The 18,620-nt window shown below is 38.7% G+C and overlaps 1 protein-coding gene across 1 annotated transcript in view; it reads right to left on the bottom strand.

Moving 5' to 3' along the window:
• Positions 1-18,620, bottom strand: part of CSTF2 (cleavage stimulation factor, 3' pre-RNA, subunit 2, 64kDa) — a 45,835-nt gene that overhangs the window by 8,156 nt on the left and 19,059 nt on the right. The window contains exons 8-11 of the mRNA XM_006901141.1: positions 10,413-10,475; positions 4,781-4,922; positions 2,687-2,862; positions 2,080-2,297 (exon numbers count right to left, since the gene is read on the bottom strand). Coding sequence (XP_006901203.1) covers positions 2,080-2,297; positions 2,687-2,862; positions 4,781-4,922; positions 10,413-10,475 — 599 coding nt within the window. The remainder of the gene's footprint in view (positions 1-2,079; positions 2,298-2,686; positions 2,863-4,780; positions 4,923-10,412; positions 10,476-18,620) is intronic.

The following is an 18,620-nucleotide window of genomic DNA, read 5'->3' as shown; positions in this document are numbered from 1 at the left end:
TTCCATTGTCCAACCCATGATCTGACAGGTTCTATTTGAAGCTTTCTTGGCTTCTGTGATTCCAAACACGTCAACTGCTGACATTTTTTTTTCTTTTGACCAGTGTCACTTAAGTTTAGTTGTACTGTCTCCAAGGGAAGGTGACGTGTCCTGTAGAACTCCTGTGTAGATTATGTTTTCCTTTGTGGCCTGAGGGCCCGTCAGCTTTTCCTGTGTACCTGCAATATGCCTCTTCACTATTATCTGAGGTGACTTCCGCTGGTGTGCAGCTTCCAGGCTTCCCCTCTGCCCAGGGGCACGTTCTCCGTGTCCCCAGCAACTCCTCCCAACGGCTTTTCCTGTGTACCTGCAATATGCCTCTTTATTATCTGAAGTGACTTCCGCTGGTGCCAGCTTCCAGGCTTCCCCTCTGCCCAGGGGCACGTTCTCCGTGTCCCTAGCACCTCCTCCCGACGGCTTTTCCTGTGTACCTGCAATATGCCTCTTTATTATCTGAGGTGACTTCCGCTGGTACCAGCTTGCAGGCTTCCCCTCTGCCCAGGGGCACATTCTCTGTGTCCCCAGTGCCTCCTCCCGACGGCTTTTTCTGTGTACCTGCAATATGCCTCTTCGCTATTATCTGAGGTGACTTCCTTTTTATTGTAGGTACACAGGAAAAGGGAATACTACACGGTTTAAAATTAAGAAGAGAGTGTGTCAGAGTTGTATTCTCTCTCCATACCTACTCAGTCTGTATGCTGAGCAAATTATTCGAGAAGCTGGACTTTATGAAGAGGAATGTGGCATCAGGATTGAACTTATCAATAACCTGTTATGCAGATGACCCAACCTTGCTTGCTGAAAGTGAGGAGAGAACTTGAAGGACGTGTTGCAGAATACCAAGGAACATAGCCTTCAACATGGATTGCTTCTCAATGTCAAGAAAACAAAGACTCTTAACACCACGATGGATGGATAAGAGATTGAAATAGTCAACAACTTCATGTTACTTGGATCCATAATTAACACCCTTGGTTAACTAGCAGGAAATACAGAGACACACCAGACAGGAAAAGTCTGTAGTTAGGGACCACTCCAAATTATTGAGGAGTTATGATGTCAGTTTAAGGACTAAGGTGTGTCTTATTCAGGCCATGGTCTTTCCAATCACTTGATATGCATCTGAGAGCTGGAGAATGAATAGGAATGACAAAGAATTGATGCCTTTGAGCTGTGGTGTTGGAGAAAAGCACTGAACATCCCCATGGATGGCCAAGAGAACAAACAAATATGCCTTGGAGAGGGTGCAGCCAAAGTACTCTTTGAAGGCAAGGATGATGAGGCTTTGCCTCACATACTTCAGGCATTTTGCTATGGAGGAGGTTCAGCAAAGGAGAAGAAGACCCTTGACCAGATGGATTGACACAGTGACTGCCCCAATGGGATCTAGTGTGTCAGTAAGTGTGAAAACAGCACAGAATAGGACAAAGTTCAGATCTATTGGTTATAGGGTCACTATAAGTCATACTAGACTCGATGGCACCTAACAACAACTACTACTAACAAGGTAAACTGCATTTCGTACTTCATTGCTCATAGTTATGTGATAAGAATAAATGTACAGATCACTACAAACTTAAGATTACCTAAATGACCGTTTATAGCGCTGTTCATATGCTCTAATCTAGTGATTCTTAATTAGGGTTTTACCTTAGAATTATTTGGAGGCTTTAAAACTATGGCCAGGACCTAGTGATAGAGTTCCTGTGAGGGAGATCCAGACATGTGTATTTTGGAAATAGCCTGTATGTGATGTTGATTTATGTACTCAATGAAGAGCACTGTCTAAATCCCAAAATTGCAGGAGTTCTGCTTTAAAGGGAATAGTTACTGAAACTGTAGGACCAAGTTATTCATCTGGACTCCAATAATGGCTAAAAACTCAGCATGTTAAGTGAAAGAAAATAAGGGAAGGAAAATCCCAGTCTTCTATTGTAACAAGCTGAGATAACTAAAATAGTAAAGTATTAATAATGCGGTTCAATAATCAATTCCTGAAACAGATAAAAATTTCAGAGAGAAGCTAAGTGTTATACATACCTGTCTAGACCCTTGGGGTCCTACAGCCCCCAGGTTAATTGGCCCAGGACCTTGGATTCCACCAGGCATAGGGCCTCTAGGACCAGCGACTGGGCCCCTTGTATCCAAGCCTCTGGCTTCCAAGCCTCTGACTTCCATTATGCGGGCCTCCATTGCTCGGGCTTCTAAGCCTCTTGCCTCCATGGCTCGTGCTTCCATACCTCGGGGATCTCTTCCACCTACAGTTGCAGGAAAACTAAGTAAAAGCAGTCAATCTCTGGCTACTACTTTTACTATAAGAACCAACAATCAAAGAAAAATAGAAATCTACTCCTCTAGACACTCCTTCCAATTATGAAACTGCTTTCTTCTGTTTTTCATATTCTATTTCTTTAAAAATGGTACCCAGATACAGGCAGGTGAAAAGGACTACATTTATGACCATATATGTTTGGTTGTTTTTTGGCTTGGTTTTTTTCTTTTTAAAAGAAACAGAAACAAAAAAACCCCAAACCCCAAAAACTGCTTGACAATCCAGTATTCTTTGTCCTTGATTAGCATCTAAGACAGTCAGGGTCATCCCTAGCCCACAACTATGAGTCAGTCTTGGGAATACGATTCTTCTTACCTCTGCCATCTAGGGGTGAACACCTCTGATCCATCATAGGTCCTCTTGGCTCTGCCATTAAAGGTCTGGGCTCTGTTAATGGCCCTCCTCTCATTTCATGTGGGGGTGGGCCCCGGTTATCATGGCCAGGGACATGGTGCATGGATGGACCTTGATGAGGGGGTCCCATATAACCTCTAGAGAAAGAGCAAAATATTACCTTTCAAAACAGTACAATGCATTTGGCCTTTTTCAGTGTGATGGTAAATAATGCTGCAATAGCCCAAATGTCCAACTAAAACCAAGTGGACTGAGAAACTGTGGTACATTCACATGATGGAATACTACATAGCACTCAGGAACCATAATTTTTAAAAATATTGCATATCTTGTTGGAAGAGATTGGAGAGCATTATGCTGAGTGAACTAATTCAGTTTCAAAAGGACAAATACTGTGTAAGATCATTATTGTAAAAATAGAAGGAAAACTAGTAAAATGGGGTCCAGTGGGGGAAGGAGCGGGAGCAAAGGGGTGAGGATGGGCATGGAAGAAATCACAGGGTTGCACAATTTGGTGGGTGATGGGAGGGGGTAAATGCAATAGGAAAGATCTTGCCACAATGTGTAAAAATGGAACGGTGAATGGTGATTGATTTTATAAAACACAATGTGTGGGAATGATTGTATGAAATATAATGTCAAAGAAGCAAAGGGTGAAACACAATGTATACTAATTTTTAAAATCTCAAATTGAACAATAAAAAGGCAGAGAGTAAATGAGGAGGTGGTAAGTAGAACCAAAGAACTGATGCAAACATCATTGTACTAATGTTAACAAGATAATAAAGCCAAATAGGATAAAAAACGGATGAACATACATAAATTCATGTCTTCTATACTTTCTTATTTGGTTGATGCACTCATAATTAGGGAAGAATTAATGGATATCCATTATATATATATATATATATATATATATATATATATATATATATATATATATATAGAACAAGGCAATATAGTACAGTGATAAAGAACATAGGTTTTGGATTCAGACTGTTTGGGGTTCAAATCTAGACTCTATCACTTCTGTTTCAGTTTCCTCATCTGTAAAATAGAATGAGATGATCTAAGTAGGTAGAGTCAGAGGCACATATACACTACATTAACATCAATTAGGGAGCTCTGGTGGCTAGTGGGTAAGGTGTTGCACTGTTAACCCAAAGGCACACAGTTTGAATTCATCAGCTACTCTACAGGAAAGATGGACAATCTTCTCCCATGAGATTTACAACCTCTGAAAACCGGCTTAAAGTCAGCTATGAGTGCTCTGACTTGATGGCACATAGGATTTTTTGAATGCTAATTATTATGGCTATTAATATTACTAAGATGACATGGTATCTTATGCGTTGAACTGCTAACCAAAAGGTTAATGGTTCAAATCCAATGACTACTTCACAGGAGAAAGATGTGAAGTCTCCTCTGGTAAATACTTGTTAGACTTGGAAACCTGATGGAGGGTCACCATGAGATGGTATCATCAACTTGATGGTAGTGGTGGTGTTAATGTTACTACTATCATTAAACTAAACAAGTTCTCCCTGTTCTGGCATCTACATTGCTAGAATTTCTGATTTCTAAAGATATACAAGTCAGTGTTAGCTCAAAAGAACATATTCAATTCTTCTAGGAGAAGAGCTTAATCTTGGATGTTGCTACTGTTATTGCAGTAGAGTCAGAAGTGATCCATGGCTGACTCTTCAGCCAGTTTTTAGAGGCAGTAATTGCATAGGAGGAGATTGCCCATCCTTCTTCCACAGAGTAGCTGGTAGATTCGAATTGCATCTTTGGGATTGCAGCACAGATTCTTACCACTATAGGTGAACATGTACAACTTGTATTACAAGTCTTTATTCTGAAAGCCAAAGCCAAACCTATTGCTATCTATCCTCCATCAGGCATCTTTCTTCTGTCATGAGGCTGGTGGGTGTGAACTTCCAACCTTGTGGTCAGCAGTATAACCAGAAAGGCACTATGTCATTAGGTATCCTTTATTCTCAATGTAAGAGAAAATTACAGTTTCTCCAACCTGTTTCTTCTATGGGTGCTCACCTAGGCTCAACCTCTCCAGTTACAGTAAGTAAAGTGCCTCCACGTGGATCATTTGGAGCATCTCCTAACAGACCTCGAGGAGTAGAAACATTGGCAGGCAAGGGTCCACGCTGCATAGCTGCTCTGGGGTCTTGTATTGGCACTGACAGAGAAACAAACAGGGAGTTACTGATGCGAAGGACACATGAGGAAACAAGAAATAACTCTATATACCACTGACAACATAATGTAGACACCTTTGAGTGGGTGAAACCTCACCACAATAGAATTCTCTTGCAGCTCAAAAACAGAAGCAGTGTGTGGGCAGACTCTGTATCATGCTATGGATGGAATTACATAAAGAACAACTGCAATGGAACCTGCCCAAGACTAATATCGCAACCAAAAAGACTTGTGTTCTTGGTTTTCCTTATAATCAATCTTAGTTCAAGAGGCAAAGTCACAAAAGAGGTAGGGTCTTGTCATATGTGAACACTGCCACGCCTCTGCAAACACCTGCTGTCTCCCTACAGACTGCTTTCATCAAAGCCTCCTGACACAAGTAGTGAGGAAGTATAGCCTTGGACAGATGCCCATATCATCCATATTTTCTTTTTCTGTCTTGTGTGAAGAGGTCAATCTTAAGAGTTTGTGGCCCCAACGGGGAAAGGGGGGAACCCCCAAAACAAAAAAACAAACAAACCCAAAACACTATCCATTGGGTTCTGAATGTGCCTATTTCCTCTCAACATCCCACCCACAGATACAATGGGTACCTTGAACTCGCTCAATTGATGCAGGCCCGGTGGGTCCCACTGGCGAGTGCTGTAAGGTTCCTAGGTAAGCAGTAAGTTCAAAAGGAGAAACAGAAGGCACTTAAAACAGCTTGCACACGTACAGAGAGAATGGAGATTTGCACACTGAAGTTAAAAAGTCAAAAGTTCATTAGTTTGCCCAAGGCTATAAAAACTTTCTAAACTATATTAGTGCTTTCAGAAGACCTCTGAAACATAATTTCACTTTGACAAGATGGTTTCCCAAGGTAAAACCGGTGGACCGACGATTTATTTGCATAAAAACATCTGCCATTTTCAATGTTCACCTCTGTTAATTGTTTCCCCCCAAATCTCCTTATGATGTAATTTTTTAAAAAAGCAAATAAAGGTGTGCTTTTGAATCTTTAATTAGGTAAACAATGTGAACATATTTTCACAAGGAAAATACAAAACATGGAAATAAGTGCATTGAATTTGAAAGGCAAGATTCATTCTGGAGAGACCAAAACAGTAGTCAATCAGTACTATTGTTGACATATATTAAAGCACAAAAATTTCTGTGATCAAAGAAATATCAAACAGGAAAATTCAGTGAATGAACTTTTGATAAGGAAAGACTATCACTCTATATGAAATACTTTGCCAAAGGTCTTTGATAATAAACATTACGACCACAGTTAAGACTAGTGAGAGGATAACAGCAAACACAGGTGGTAGAGAACAAGAAAAACAAAAGTTCCACTGCTTTCTTTCATCATTTCAAATGTACAAAAGAAGCACTCTTGCTGTTAGTTGCCAAAGAGTGGTTCTGACTCATAGTGACCCATAAATTCCAGAAGTAAGACAAACCGAATACAAATGAAAACAATCTTGCTTGCTCTGCTGGGTACTTAAAAAACAACATCTTTTTGTCTCTATTAAGAATGAATGCATCCTTAATATACCTTCAAAGTATGAGTTATTTATATTTGTTATTTTTTTTTACCAGAAAGGTGAAAGTATCTATAAGCAGAAAGATGCCTTGTGGACATATTAAAGAGCTAAGGTTGCTATAAGATTGATGGCCTGAGGAAGAAAAGAAAGTATGACTGAAACCCCAATCTCTTTTTACCAGGGCAGAAACACTTTGTGCATACATAAACTATCTTTTGATAATGTCTTTGGGGTTGGGTGGGGTGGGGTGCAAGTGCACAATACCATGGCTGATTGAAGAAAAGATAAGGTATCTGGCCAGGAACTTGTAATGTTGTCAGTCATAATTTATAGAAAAGATTAAAGTTCTGTCATTTCAACTACTAACCCCAATGAGCATGTCATAGAGAAAGGGCACAATATGTAAGCTTACATATTAGTACTTTGTGTTGTTAAATCACATTTTTATTTATAGGCTATATGTTAAGAAACAGCACTGAGGTTTGCTATTGCTTGTTCAGTGTAGTTTTTTCTAATCATAGAGACAATGAGTAACAGTGGAAAGCACTGAAGAGTATTTTTAGAAGTTACAACAGTGAGGAATCCACTCACTGGATGGAAGAGAAGATCAAATCTAGTCCATATTAATCATATACTCATATTCATTTACCTGTCTCCTTGACTAAGTAATTTAAAACTCTGAGTGTTCATCACTTTACCTTTAAAACTGAGATGCTGCCACCTACTTCACAAAGTTATTTATGAAGACTTAAGTGTCTGGCAAATAGCACACATTGAAGTTTATTTGTTTATTCTTGCCCTCTTGCCTCCTAATATTGTTTTAAACTGAGTAATTGCATTTTCTTTCTTTTTTTAAATTGTGATTTGAGTGAAAGTTTACAAAGAAAACTAGTTTTTCATTAAAAAAATCATATTGATTATAATATGTAGCACACTGCCCACTCCTCATGTCTCCTATTTCTATCCATTTATTTTTTTTCTTTACTGTGCTTTATTTCCTTCATCACCATAGGCACTTGCTCATATGTTATTTCATGAAATTCTTCTGTGTCAGCCAATTCCTTCTGATACAGTGACTCTGTGTACTCCTTCCATCTTCTACCCAAAGTATTCTTAAGTATTGCCACCCGTGGCTTGAATTTGTTTTTCAACTCCTTCAGCATAAGAAACGCTGAGCGAGTTCTTTTGATTTTCTGACTCCAGGTCTCTGCACATTTCATTGTAGTATCTTGCTTTGTCGTTCCGGGCTGCCTTTTGAAATTTTCTGTTCAGCTCTTTGATTTCTTCCTTTAGCTTTGGCTTCTCGGTGCTCTACTCCAATACTCAGAGTCTCATCTGACATGCACCTTGGTCTTTTCTTCTTTTTCAGTCTTTGTAATGACTGTTTGCATTCTTCATGGATGATTTTCTTGATCCTTCCAGAGCTCATTTGGTCTATGCTCAAGGCCTCAGACCTGTTCCTGAGATGGTTTTGAAATTCGAGTGGGACAGACTTAAGGTCTAATTTTGGTTCCTGTGGACTTGATTTAATTTTCCTCAACTTTAGCTTGAACTTACATGAGTACCTGGTGGTCTATCCCACAATCAGCACCCCAGAACATTTGATTGTGCTGATGCAAAACCTATACTTGGACCAGGAGGCAGTCAGAACAGACAGAGAAAGGAGATACTACATGGTTCCATCAGGGATGTATTTTGTCTCCATACCTTTTCAATCTGTATGCAGAACAGATCTGAGATGCTGGGCTGTATGAGGAGGAATGTGGCATCAGGATTGGTGGAAGAGTCGTCAACAACCTGCATTATGCAGATGACACAACCCTGCTTGCTGAAACTGAGGAGGACCTGAAGCGCTTGCTGCAGAAGGTCAAGGACTGCAGTCTTCAATATGAATTGAAGCTCAACATCAAGGAAACAAAAATTCTCACCTTTGGGCTAGTTGGCAGCATCAGTATGGATGTTGAAGAGATTGAGATAGTTAACAGTTTTAGTTTACTTGGTTCCAGTCAACACTCTTGGTAACAGCAGCAAAGAAATCAAGAGACAAATTGCATTGGGAAAGTCGGCTGTGACAGACCTCTCAAGAGTACTAAACAGCAATGATGTCAGGCTGGAGAGTAAGGTGCACATGATCCGGGCTATAGTCTTTGCAATTATGTGCTATGCATCGGAGAGTTGGACAGTGAATAAGGAAGATAGAAAACTGATGCCTTTGAGCTGTGGTTCTGGAGAAGAGTGTTGAATATACCATGGACTGCTAGGAGAACAAACAGGTTTGTCCTGGAGAAGGTGAAGCCAGAATGCTCCTTGGAGTCAAGGATTCTGAAACTTCGTCTGACATACTTTCGACATGTTGCAAGGAGGGACTGGTCCTTGGAGAGGGTCATCATGTTTGGCAGATTGGAGGGGCGGTGAAGGCGAGGAAGACCTTCCATGAGATGGATCGATTCTGTGAGTGGAGTGGTAGGAATGAATGTGTTTGAGACGGCGAGGTTGGCACAGGATAGAATGGCGTTTAGGGCTCTTGTACACAGGATCGCTATGAGTCACAAGTGACTTGATGGCACATAACAACAACAACAACATCCCTTATTGCTATCTGAGTTTTAACCTTTGATGAGTGGCATCCTTTTGCATTTTATTTTCCTTAAAAAAAATTCAGGGGAGCTCTGGGGGCCTAGTTGCAAGAAGGTGCACTGCAGTCCAAGAGGCTCACAGTTCAAATCCACCAGATGCTCTGCTGAAGAAGGAGGGGCAATCTCCTCCTCTACCAGTCAGATCCGATTTGACGGTACACACAAAAAAGTAATAATAAAATTAAAACACTAAAAAAATTTCGACTGCTGATGTCACTACATATATTGTTACTATTACAACAGACACTAATTAATCAAGTAGTCTTCATAGACCTATGGCACCCTAACAAGTTTTCTCTATGGTTTAAATCTAACCTTCCTATATATCCTGTCACATATTCATTACTGAAATTCCTTAATCAACCTTTATGTTCAGAGAGAGAGAGAATTATTAGACTTTCAGGTAAAGGTATAAATTAAATAGAAAGGGTCCATTGGTCAATTCTTAGAGCTGGACTGGGAATTACCGGTATAGTGATGTGGAAAGCACAGATCATTACTACTGAATAGAACTTTCTCTGACGATGGAAATATATCTGCACTTTCTAGTATGGTATTCACTAGTCTCATGGGGCTGTTGAGTATTTATTTAGAATGGCTAGTCAACACTCTTGGCAAAGGCAGTCAGGAAATTAAAAAGCGTATCGCGATGGGAAAGTCTGCTGTTAGGGACCTCTCTAAAGTACTCAGGAGCAACGGTGTATCTCTGGAGACTAAGGTGCACCTGATACAGGCCATGGTATTTGCAATCGCTTGTTATGCATCAGAGAGTTGGACAATGACTAGGGAGGACAGAAGGAGTGGATGCTTTTGAGTTGTGGTGCTGGAGAAGAGTACTGAATGTACCATGGACTGCCAGGAAAACAAACAGATTCATCTTGGAGAGGATTAAACCAAGCTACTCTTGGAGGCAAGGATTCTGGGGCTTCGTCTGACATACTTTGGACATGTCAGGAGGGACGGGTCCTTGGAGAGGGACATCATGCTTGGGAGGGTGGAGGGACAGCACAGGAGGGGAAGACCCTCTATGAGATGGATTGATTCGGTGACTGGGGTAATCGGGATGGGTGTGTCAGAGGCAGTGCGGTTGGCGCAGGATAGAGCAGGGTTTAGGGCTGTTGTGCATAGGGTCGCTATGAGTCACAAACGACTCAACGGCACAACAACAACAACAGTGTCAGTGTGGAACTAAATTTAAATTTTAATATTTAAATAGTCACATGTCCAGTGGCTTCAATATTCAACAGTAAAGAAAAAACAAGAGTATCAAATTCAGTCCATGCTAATCAGACATTAGTTTTTATCTACCTTGCCCCCGCTCTAAGGACACTGGTCCACTTCCTGGCATTCCAACCTGGGCCTGCATTCCCCCTAGAAGATAAATGGCAGAACAAACAAAAGTACAGATTAGAATACTAGAAGAGTTTATATTTCTTTTTCTGCCCATAAGCAAAACCTGTAAAGAAAGATCCTACTACTAAACAGTGTTAGTTTCACAGAAGATGAAATTTTTCAGTATACTTTATATTATTTTTTGAGTGGTACAAATGGTTAATATGCTTGGCTGCTAACCAAAAAGCAGAAAGTTTGGGTTCACCCACAGGCATCTTAGAAGAAAGGTCTGGTGATCTACTTCTGACATAATAGTTCTAACACAGAGTGTCACTATGAGTTAAGAGTAGACTTGATGGCAACTGCGCGGTTCGGTTGTGGGGTTTGGGTTTTTTTTTCATCCTTTATGCTTAAGTGTACAAAAATTAAATAAGAATATTCAATCTTACTGGCCTCTCAAACCTTGGCGGGAAGCTCTGTAATAGAGGAAAACAATGTTACTTATCCAGTGGATTCTTATGGGGGGGTAATACTGTTCTCATTTTGTAAATGTATGAATATATACATACATACATACATACATACATACATACATACATGTTTTAACTGTGACAGCATGCCTGGAATTTACTGAGAAGGACCAGGAATACTGAAAATATTTAAAAACACAAGTAAAAACAAACCGATAGTCCACCAAGTAAAATCTGAAACATAGCAACCCAGTAAGACAGGGCAGAAATGGTCCCTAGAGTTTCCAAGGCTGTAATTTTTATGGAAGCAAACTGCTACATTGTTCTCCCAAAGAATGGCTGGTGGATTTAAACCACTGACCTTTCTGTTAGCAGCTAAGAACTTAGCCACTGCACCACCAAGGCTCCTTTTGGTGGACTCTAGATATCCTGTAATGCATGAGGCAGTTTCACAAAATTAACAATTACCCTGTCTTGTACAACTTTCAAATGTCTCACAAAACATTCACGTAAGTGCAACTCTGTTTATAGTTATCTGAACTTACATGCCTTGTTTCTTTGAACTGAATTTCTGAGAAGTATAATTACTGAGAGCTTAAGGATACTAATTTTCTGTTAAGAACTATGCTAAGAACTTTCAATCAGTAAAAACATGTCACCAATGTCAGTAGCACTTGTGGTATATACTTAGTTAACAAATCATATTTGTATACATTTTTTGCTTTTGAATTCGTGACAGTGCTATGTATAGGTGCAAATATCTAACTAACCCATTATTTTCTACTGTAATTGTGCCCATACATTTGCATATTTAAAAATATTTTTTTATAATTTACTTCTCCTTCAAATTAATTAGGTGATCCCACTAAGTTTTATTAAAATCACATTAATTGGGTTATATCATATCTGAAGTTCATTTCAGGATGGTGAGGAGTTCTGATGATACAGCCCCTGCTGAGTTGCACATTAAACTCAAAGGCCTTGAGTCTGTGGTAGTTTGAATCCACCAGCCTCAGAAACCCAATGAAGGGCTGCCAGGAATGGAAATTAACTTGGTAGTACAGAGTTAAGAGTTTTAGTTGAAAGACCCCTTATAAAATATCTGTCATGAAAAGAGATACTGGAAATAAGAGGACTGATAATCATTGGTTTACTTCAATGAACTGGGGAATAAATTGTTTGCATATAAAAAATAATCATAATATACCACAAGTTCTTGTCTGGTCTTTTTGACACTGCAATTATTTTCTTTCCCTGAAAGCAGCAATATTAGCTGTGAGTGAGGAAAAAAGACAGGTCAAAGTGTTTGCTATTCTTTAGTACTTCCATTAAGAAACAGCAAGCACATTTTACATTCGTGTATTCCACTTAAACATGCCAAGCACCAAAAACCTATGGATTAAGAACCTGAAGAACTAGGAGCTAGTTCTTTCTGTTTTGACGTGATTTCATAAAATGAGTATTTTCTTGGGCCCCTTCATCTGTAAAATGAGTTGTTTAAATCAATGGTTCTCTGATATAAAGTCTCTGACCATCATTATCATCTAGGAATTTGTAGAAACTGAAATTTTTCAGGCCCATGCCAGACGTACCAAATTAGAAACTCAGGGATGGAAGAGATCAGGATTCCATAGTTTAAGATTCCTTCAGAAGAGTGTGGTACACATTAAAGTTAGAGAGCCACTGGTCTAAATTAATTATTTCAAAGTTCTCTTATAGCAATAATGTTCTTTAATTCATCTAGACCACTTACAAACACCACAGACATAGACATTTTTCCTGAGGAAAGAAGTGGTAAAAATAATTATGGGCATGAGTGCTTATGATACACATTCCTTAACCTTATTTGTAATGGCTAGTTTCCGAAGTTAAATTAATGGGTCAAAGGGTATATGAATTTTAAAAAATTATTCTGAAACTACTTTCTAGAAAGCCTGAAAAATTTCATATTCCACCAGCAATGTAGGAGTACCATTTTCCCATCAATGGGAAAATTTATTAAAAAAAAACAAAAACAACAAAAAAAAACAACCCAAAACCTTCTGCTTATCTAGCAGGTGTGAGTCAAGGGATATGTCATTGCTATTATATTGGCAATGACTGAAAATGACTTTATACGTTGGCCATTTGGATTTGCTAAGAAGGATCTAACTTCTTTGTCTACTAGGTGGTTTTCTTATTAATTTTCCAAGTTCTGTAAAGAGTACCTCAAAAGTCCATGTGGAGTTTTAAAATAATCTGAGAGGTATAAATGATGCAAGCTTGCAAAAAGCATTATCTGAAGTTTAATAGTTTACCTTCATTTACATTTATTTTCAACGTTTATCTTTATTATATCCTTTTCTTAGTTCCTTCTGGTTGTTATTATTTTTCCAATTTCTCAAAACTAACTGAGAATTCTTTTATTCCTTAATATTGCAAGCTGTAAGGATATTAATTTTCCTTCAAGTATAGCCTTTATTATAGCATATTCTTTGTTTGAAATATACTTTTTAAGTTCTTTTATATACTTTATACTTTTTTCTCTTTAATCCAAGGATCACCTAATGCTTATTTTTCAGTCATATTTTTTATTGATTATTTATACTTTTCAGCTTACAATTACAGAACGCGGACTATACAATTTCCAATTCTACTTACTTGATAAGATTTTATTTTACTCTATGGTCCATGCTCATTCCAGGAGAAAATGTACAAAGGGCAGCTCAAGAAGACAAAGCAAAGTATTATAACGGAATGTGCAGAGACCTAGAATTGGAGAATAAAAGGGAAGAACTTGCTTAGCATTTCTCAAGCTGAAAGAACTGAAAAACAAATTCAAGCCTAGAGTTTCAATTCTTACTTAGGGATTCTATGGGTAAAATCTTGAATGATCCAGGAAAGAGCAAAAGATGGAGAGAATATACAGAGTCACTGTACCAAAAAGGACTGGTCGGCACTGAAATATTTCAGGAAGTATCATATAATGAAGAATCAATCAAAGAAGAAATTTAATTGGACTGAAGGTACTGGCATAAAATAAGGCCCCAGGAATCAATGGCATACCAAGTGACATGTTTCAAAATGACACATGCAGCCCTGGACGTGCTCACCAATCTATGCCAAGAAATTTGGAGGACAGCTACCTTGGCTGACTGACTGGAAGAAATCCCTATTTGTTCCCATCCCCAAGAAGGTGATTCAATAGAATGTGGAAATTATGGAACAGTATCAGTAATAACCTTGCTTGCTGAAACTGAGGAGGACCTGAAACGCTTGCTGCACAAGGTCAAGGACTACAGCCTTCAATATTGATTGAAGCTCAATATCAAGAAAACCGATTCTGATCACTGGGCCAACTGGTAGCATCATGATAGATGATGACGAGATTGAGATTGTTAATAGCTTTAGTTTGCTTGACTCCACAGTCAACACTCTTGGCATCAGAAGCCAGGAAATCAAAAGACAAATTTCACTAGGAAAGTCTGTTGTCAGAGACCTCTCCAGAATACTGAAGAACGACAACGTCAGTCTGGAGACTAAGGTGCAGTTGATCCAGGCTATGATCTTTGCAATTACTTGCTAGGCATCAGAAAACTGGACAGAAACTAGTGATGACAGAAGGAGAATTGATGCCTTTGAGCCGTGGTGCTGAAGAAGAGTATTGAATATACCAAGGACTGCTAGGAGAACAAACAGGTTCATCCTGGAGAGACTGAAACCAGGTTGCTCTTTGGAGACAAGAATTCTGAAGCTATGTCTGACACACTTTGGTCATGTTATAAGGAGGGACCAGTCCTTGGAGAAAGACATCAAGCTTTGGAGGGAGGAAGGACAGCATAAGAGACAAAGACCTTCAATAAGACGGATTGACTCACTGACTGGAGCAATAGGAGTAGGTGTGTTAGAAATAATAAGGTTGGCTCAGGATAGAGCAGGGGTCAGAACTGCTGTACATAGGGCTGCTATACAGAACTCAGTGGTACATAAAATCAACAGCAACATCATTAATATCACATACAAACAAAATACTGTTGAAGATTATTAAAAACTGGCTATAAGAGTACACTGACAGGGAACTGTCAGAAGAGCAAGCTGGATTTAGAAGAGGCCATATCACCAGGTATATTACTACCAATGTCATATGGATCCTGACTGAAAACAAAGAATACCAGAAGAAAGTCTATTTGTACTTTATTGACTTTGCAAAGGCATTCAACTATGAATCATAACAAATTATGGCTAACATTTAAAAAAACGGGAATTTCAGAACACTTAATTGTGCTAATGTGAAACTTTTGTCTAGACCAAGAGGCTGTTATGCAAGAAGAGCACCAGAACACTACATGGTTTACAAATAAGAAAGGTGTGCATCAGGGTTGTATCCTCTCTCCATACCTACTAAATCTGTACACTGAGTAAATTATTCAAGAAGCTGGACTCTATGAAGGAGAATGTGGCATCAGGATTGGAGGAAAACTCATCAATAACCTATGTTAGAGATGACACATCTTTGCTTGCTGAAAGTGAGGAGGACTTGAAACGCTTGCTGCTAAAGATCAACGACTACAGCCTTCAATATGGATTGCATCTTGATGTCAAAAAAACAAAAAATCTCACCATTGGACCAATAGGCATCGTGAAAGATGGAGGGAAAAAAATTAAAATTGTCAACAAATTCATCTTGCTTGGATCCACGCCCTTGGTACCAGTGGAGATTTAGTGCTCTGGGCAAGTTTGTAGTCACAGACCTCTCCAAATTACTGAAAAAGCAATGATGTCAATTTGAGGACTAAAGTGTATCTAATAGAGGGTATAGTATTTTCAATCACTTGCTACACCTCTGAGAGCTGAAAAATGAAAAAAGATAACAGAAAAAGAATTGATGCCTTTGAATTGTGGTGTTGGGGAAGTGTTGAATACCCTATGGACTACCAAAAGAACAAATAGGTATGTCTTGGAGAAGGTGCAGCCAGAGTGCTCCTTGGAGGCTAGGATGATAAAGCTTTGTCTCACATACTTCAGGAATGTTGCTAGAAGAGGCTATTCCTTGCAAAGGAATATCATGCATGGAAAGGTAAAGATTTGACGAAAGACAGGAAGACCCTCAACCAGATGGATTGACACAGTGACTTCAGCAAAAGACTCAAGTAAGTCAGATTTTGTGAGGTTGGCACAAGATAGGACAGGGTTCAAATTTGTTGCTGATAGGGTAGCTATGCGTTGTTCTCAACTTGATGGCATCTAATAACAAGAACAAGAAGATTATATAAATGCTCCGTCATTAATTCTTCAGTTATCCACTATATAAAACTAACCACTAAATCCAAAGATGAAGAAATTGAGGATGTCTATCAACCTCTGCAGTCTGAAATTGATCAAACTTACAATTAAGATTCATTAATAACTGATAACTGAAATGTAGAAGTAAAAATGAAAAAAAGGACTAGTAGTTGGGAAATAATGGTCTAAATGAAGCTAGAAACGGCATAAGAATTTATACAAGCAAAGATTTATTCAGTGCAAATAGCTATTTTAAAAATATAAATTGTGACTATATACATAGATCTTGCCTGACAGAAAACATAGAAATCAAATAGAATACATCAGTGGAAAAGATCAATATCATCATCAATCAGAATAAGGACATGGGCTAAGTGGAACAGACCAACAATTGCTGATATGAAAGTTCAAACTGAAGCTAAAGAAAATGAAAACAAATCCATGTGATCAAAATACAACCTTGGATGTAGTCCACCTGAAATAATAATAATAAAAAAAATTAATTAAAAAAACAAACCAACAAACACCTTGTTGGCAGTGAGGTGAGAGAATCCCCAAAAGCTGTGTGTGACTAGAGAGGGTACTGATGACTATGGAGGACGATGCCTGCACCTCCCCTGGAGAGAATCTCCCTCACTGGGGAATGTGGTCACACTGGCAACCACAGAGACCAATAATACACTTTAGGAGAGGTGGGCTGTACTCAGGCAAGTTCCCACAGGGCTGCACTGCAGACTAGAGAGGACTTGAAGGACTTTAGGAAAGGCAAACTCCCAATACACTGGACCAGAAAGGACCTCCCTCAGGTGGAATGAATAGCTCTCCCCCATAATGAAAATATTTTAAGCCTGCATCTAATCGATAGCTTCATTAAGATAAAGAACTATCAACAACATACACAGACACAACAAAAATGGCCTAACATATACCAAGAAAAACTTCATATAATGTCAATACAGCAGCAAACAGCCTCAACCATTGTTAAAAAACAAAAATAAGCCTTCTCCTAAAAAATTCTTATATACTGCAAATAACCCAGAGACAGAGGGGCAAAAGAAATATATTGATATGGAGTTATATGAACATTACTGAAAAAGGTAGAAATGAAAGAAGAAAGAATGTAAGCCATAAACAAAGTGAACATCTGAGAGTTAAGGAGCTAGAAGAAATATACTGATGCAGAGGAACATGAACAACTACTGAAGAAACTGCCAAAGATGGAAGAAAGAGTTTAAACCATAAATGAAAAGCGGGAAGAATTTAAAAAAATCATCATCAGACCCAGAGGGTACAACCAACACAGTACTAAAAAAAAAATAGCAATGTATGAAAATATAATCTAGAATATTAAAGACCAAAAGGGCTGAAATTTCCAACATGTTAGAGCACCAAAAAAGCAGAACAGAAGAGATAGGCAGAAAGTCAGTGAGAGTGAGCTGGAAGACAAGAATCTCAATTAGAACATACTATAAGAAAAAACAGAGAGACAGAAGGAAAATGAAGAAAACATCTTGTGGGATAATACCAAAAGAAACAACATAACATCTTCTGGGATAGTATCAAAAGGAACAACATAACATTTTGTGGGATAATATCAAAGGGAACAACATAACATGTGATCAGGATTCCAGAACATGAGGAGGGCAGGGAAAGGACTGAGGAAATTATGAAAGAGGTACTCGAAGAAAACTTCCTAGGTATTATGAAGAATGAGGACATCTGCATTCAAGAAGCTCAGTGAACCCCAGACTAGACCCCAAAAGAAAACCATCAAGACATCATAGTAAAATTCACCAAAATAAAAGGATAGAATACTAAAAGCAGCATGAGAAAACAAAGAGTCACCTACAAAGGAGAAACAATTAGATTAAGTTTTAATTTCTCAGAAACCATGTGAGCAAAACAATGGGATAGCATATATAGAAGGTTGAAAGAAAACAAATGCCAGCCAAGGATCCTATACCTAGCAAAACTGTCCAATAAATATGAAGGAGATATTAGATCATTTGCAGAAAGTAGGAACTTGAGGAATTTGTGAAAGCAAGATTAATTCTATGAGAAATTCTAAGGGAATTCCTTCACACACAGACACTGAAGCAAAGTGGATGGACCATGCTGTTGCTATGTGCCATCAAGTCACCTGTGACTCATAGTGACCCTATATACCTTAGTCTCTAGACTGACATCATTGCTTCTCAGTACTCTGGAAAGGTCTCTGACAGCAGATTTACCTAATGCAAGTAGTCTTTTAATTGTGAGGGAAGCAAGCTGTAACCGTTAACAATCTAACCAGAATTAATGGAAAAAGAAATTAAAAATGGCTACAAAAATACCCTGCCATGTCAGTAATCACATTTAATGTGAATAGACTATATGCACCAATTAAGAGAAAAACAGTAGCAGAATGTATAACAAACAAAGCCCATCAATATGGTGCCTACAAGAGATAAAT

This window comes from Elephantulus edwardii, unplaced genomic scaffold (genome assembly GCF_000299155.1).
Source record: "Elephantulus edwardii isolate Elephantulus edwardi_28Jun2011 unplaced genomic scaffold, EleEdw1.0 scaffold00310, whole genome shotgun sequence".
Lineage (NCBI taxonomy): Eukaryota > Metazoa > Chordata > Mammalia > Macroscelidea > Macroscelididae > Elephantulus > Elephantulus edwardii.
Note: the sequence above shows the minus strand (reverse complement) of the source record. Positions and strands in the feature narration are given on the sequence as shown.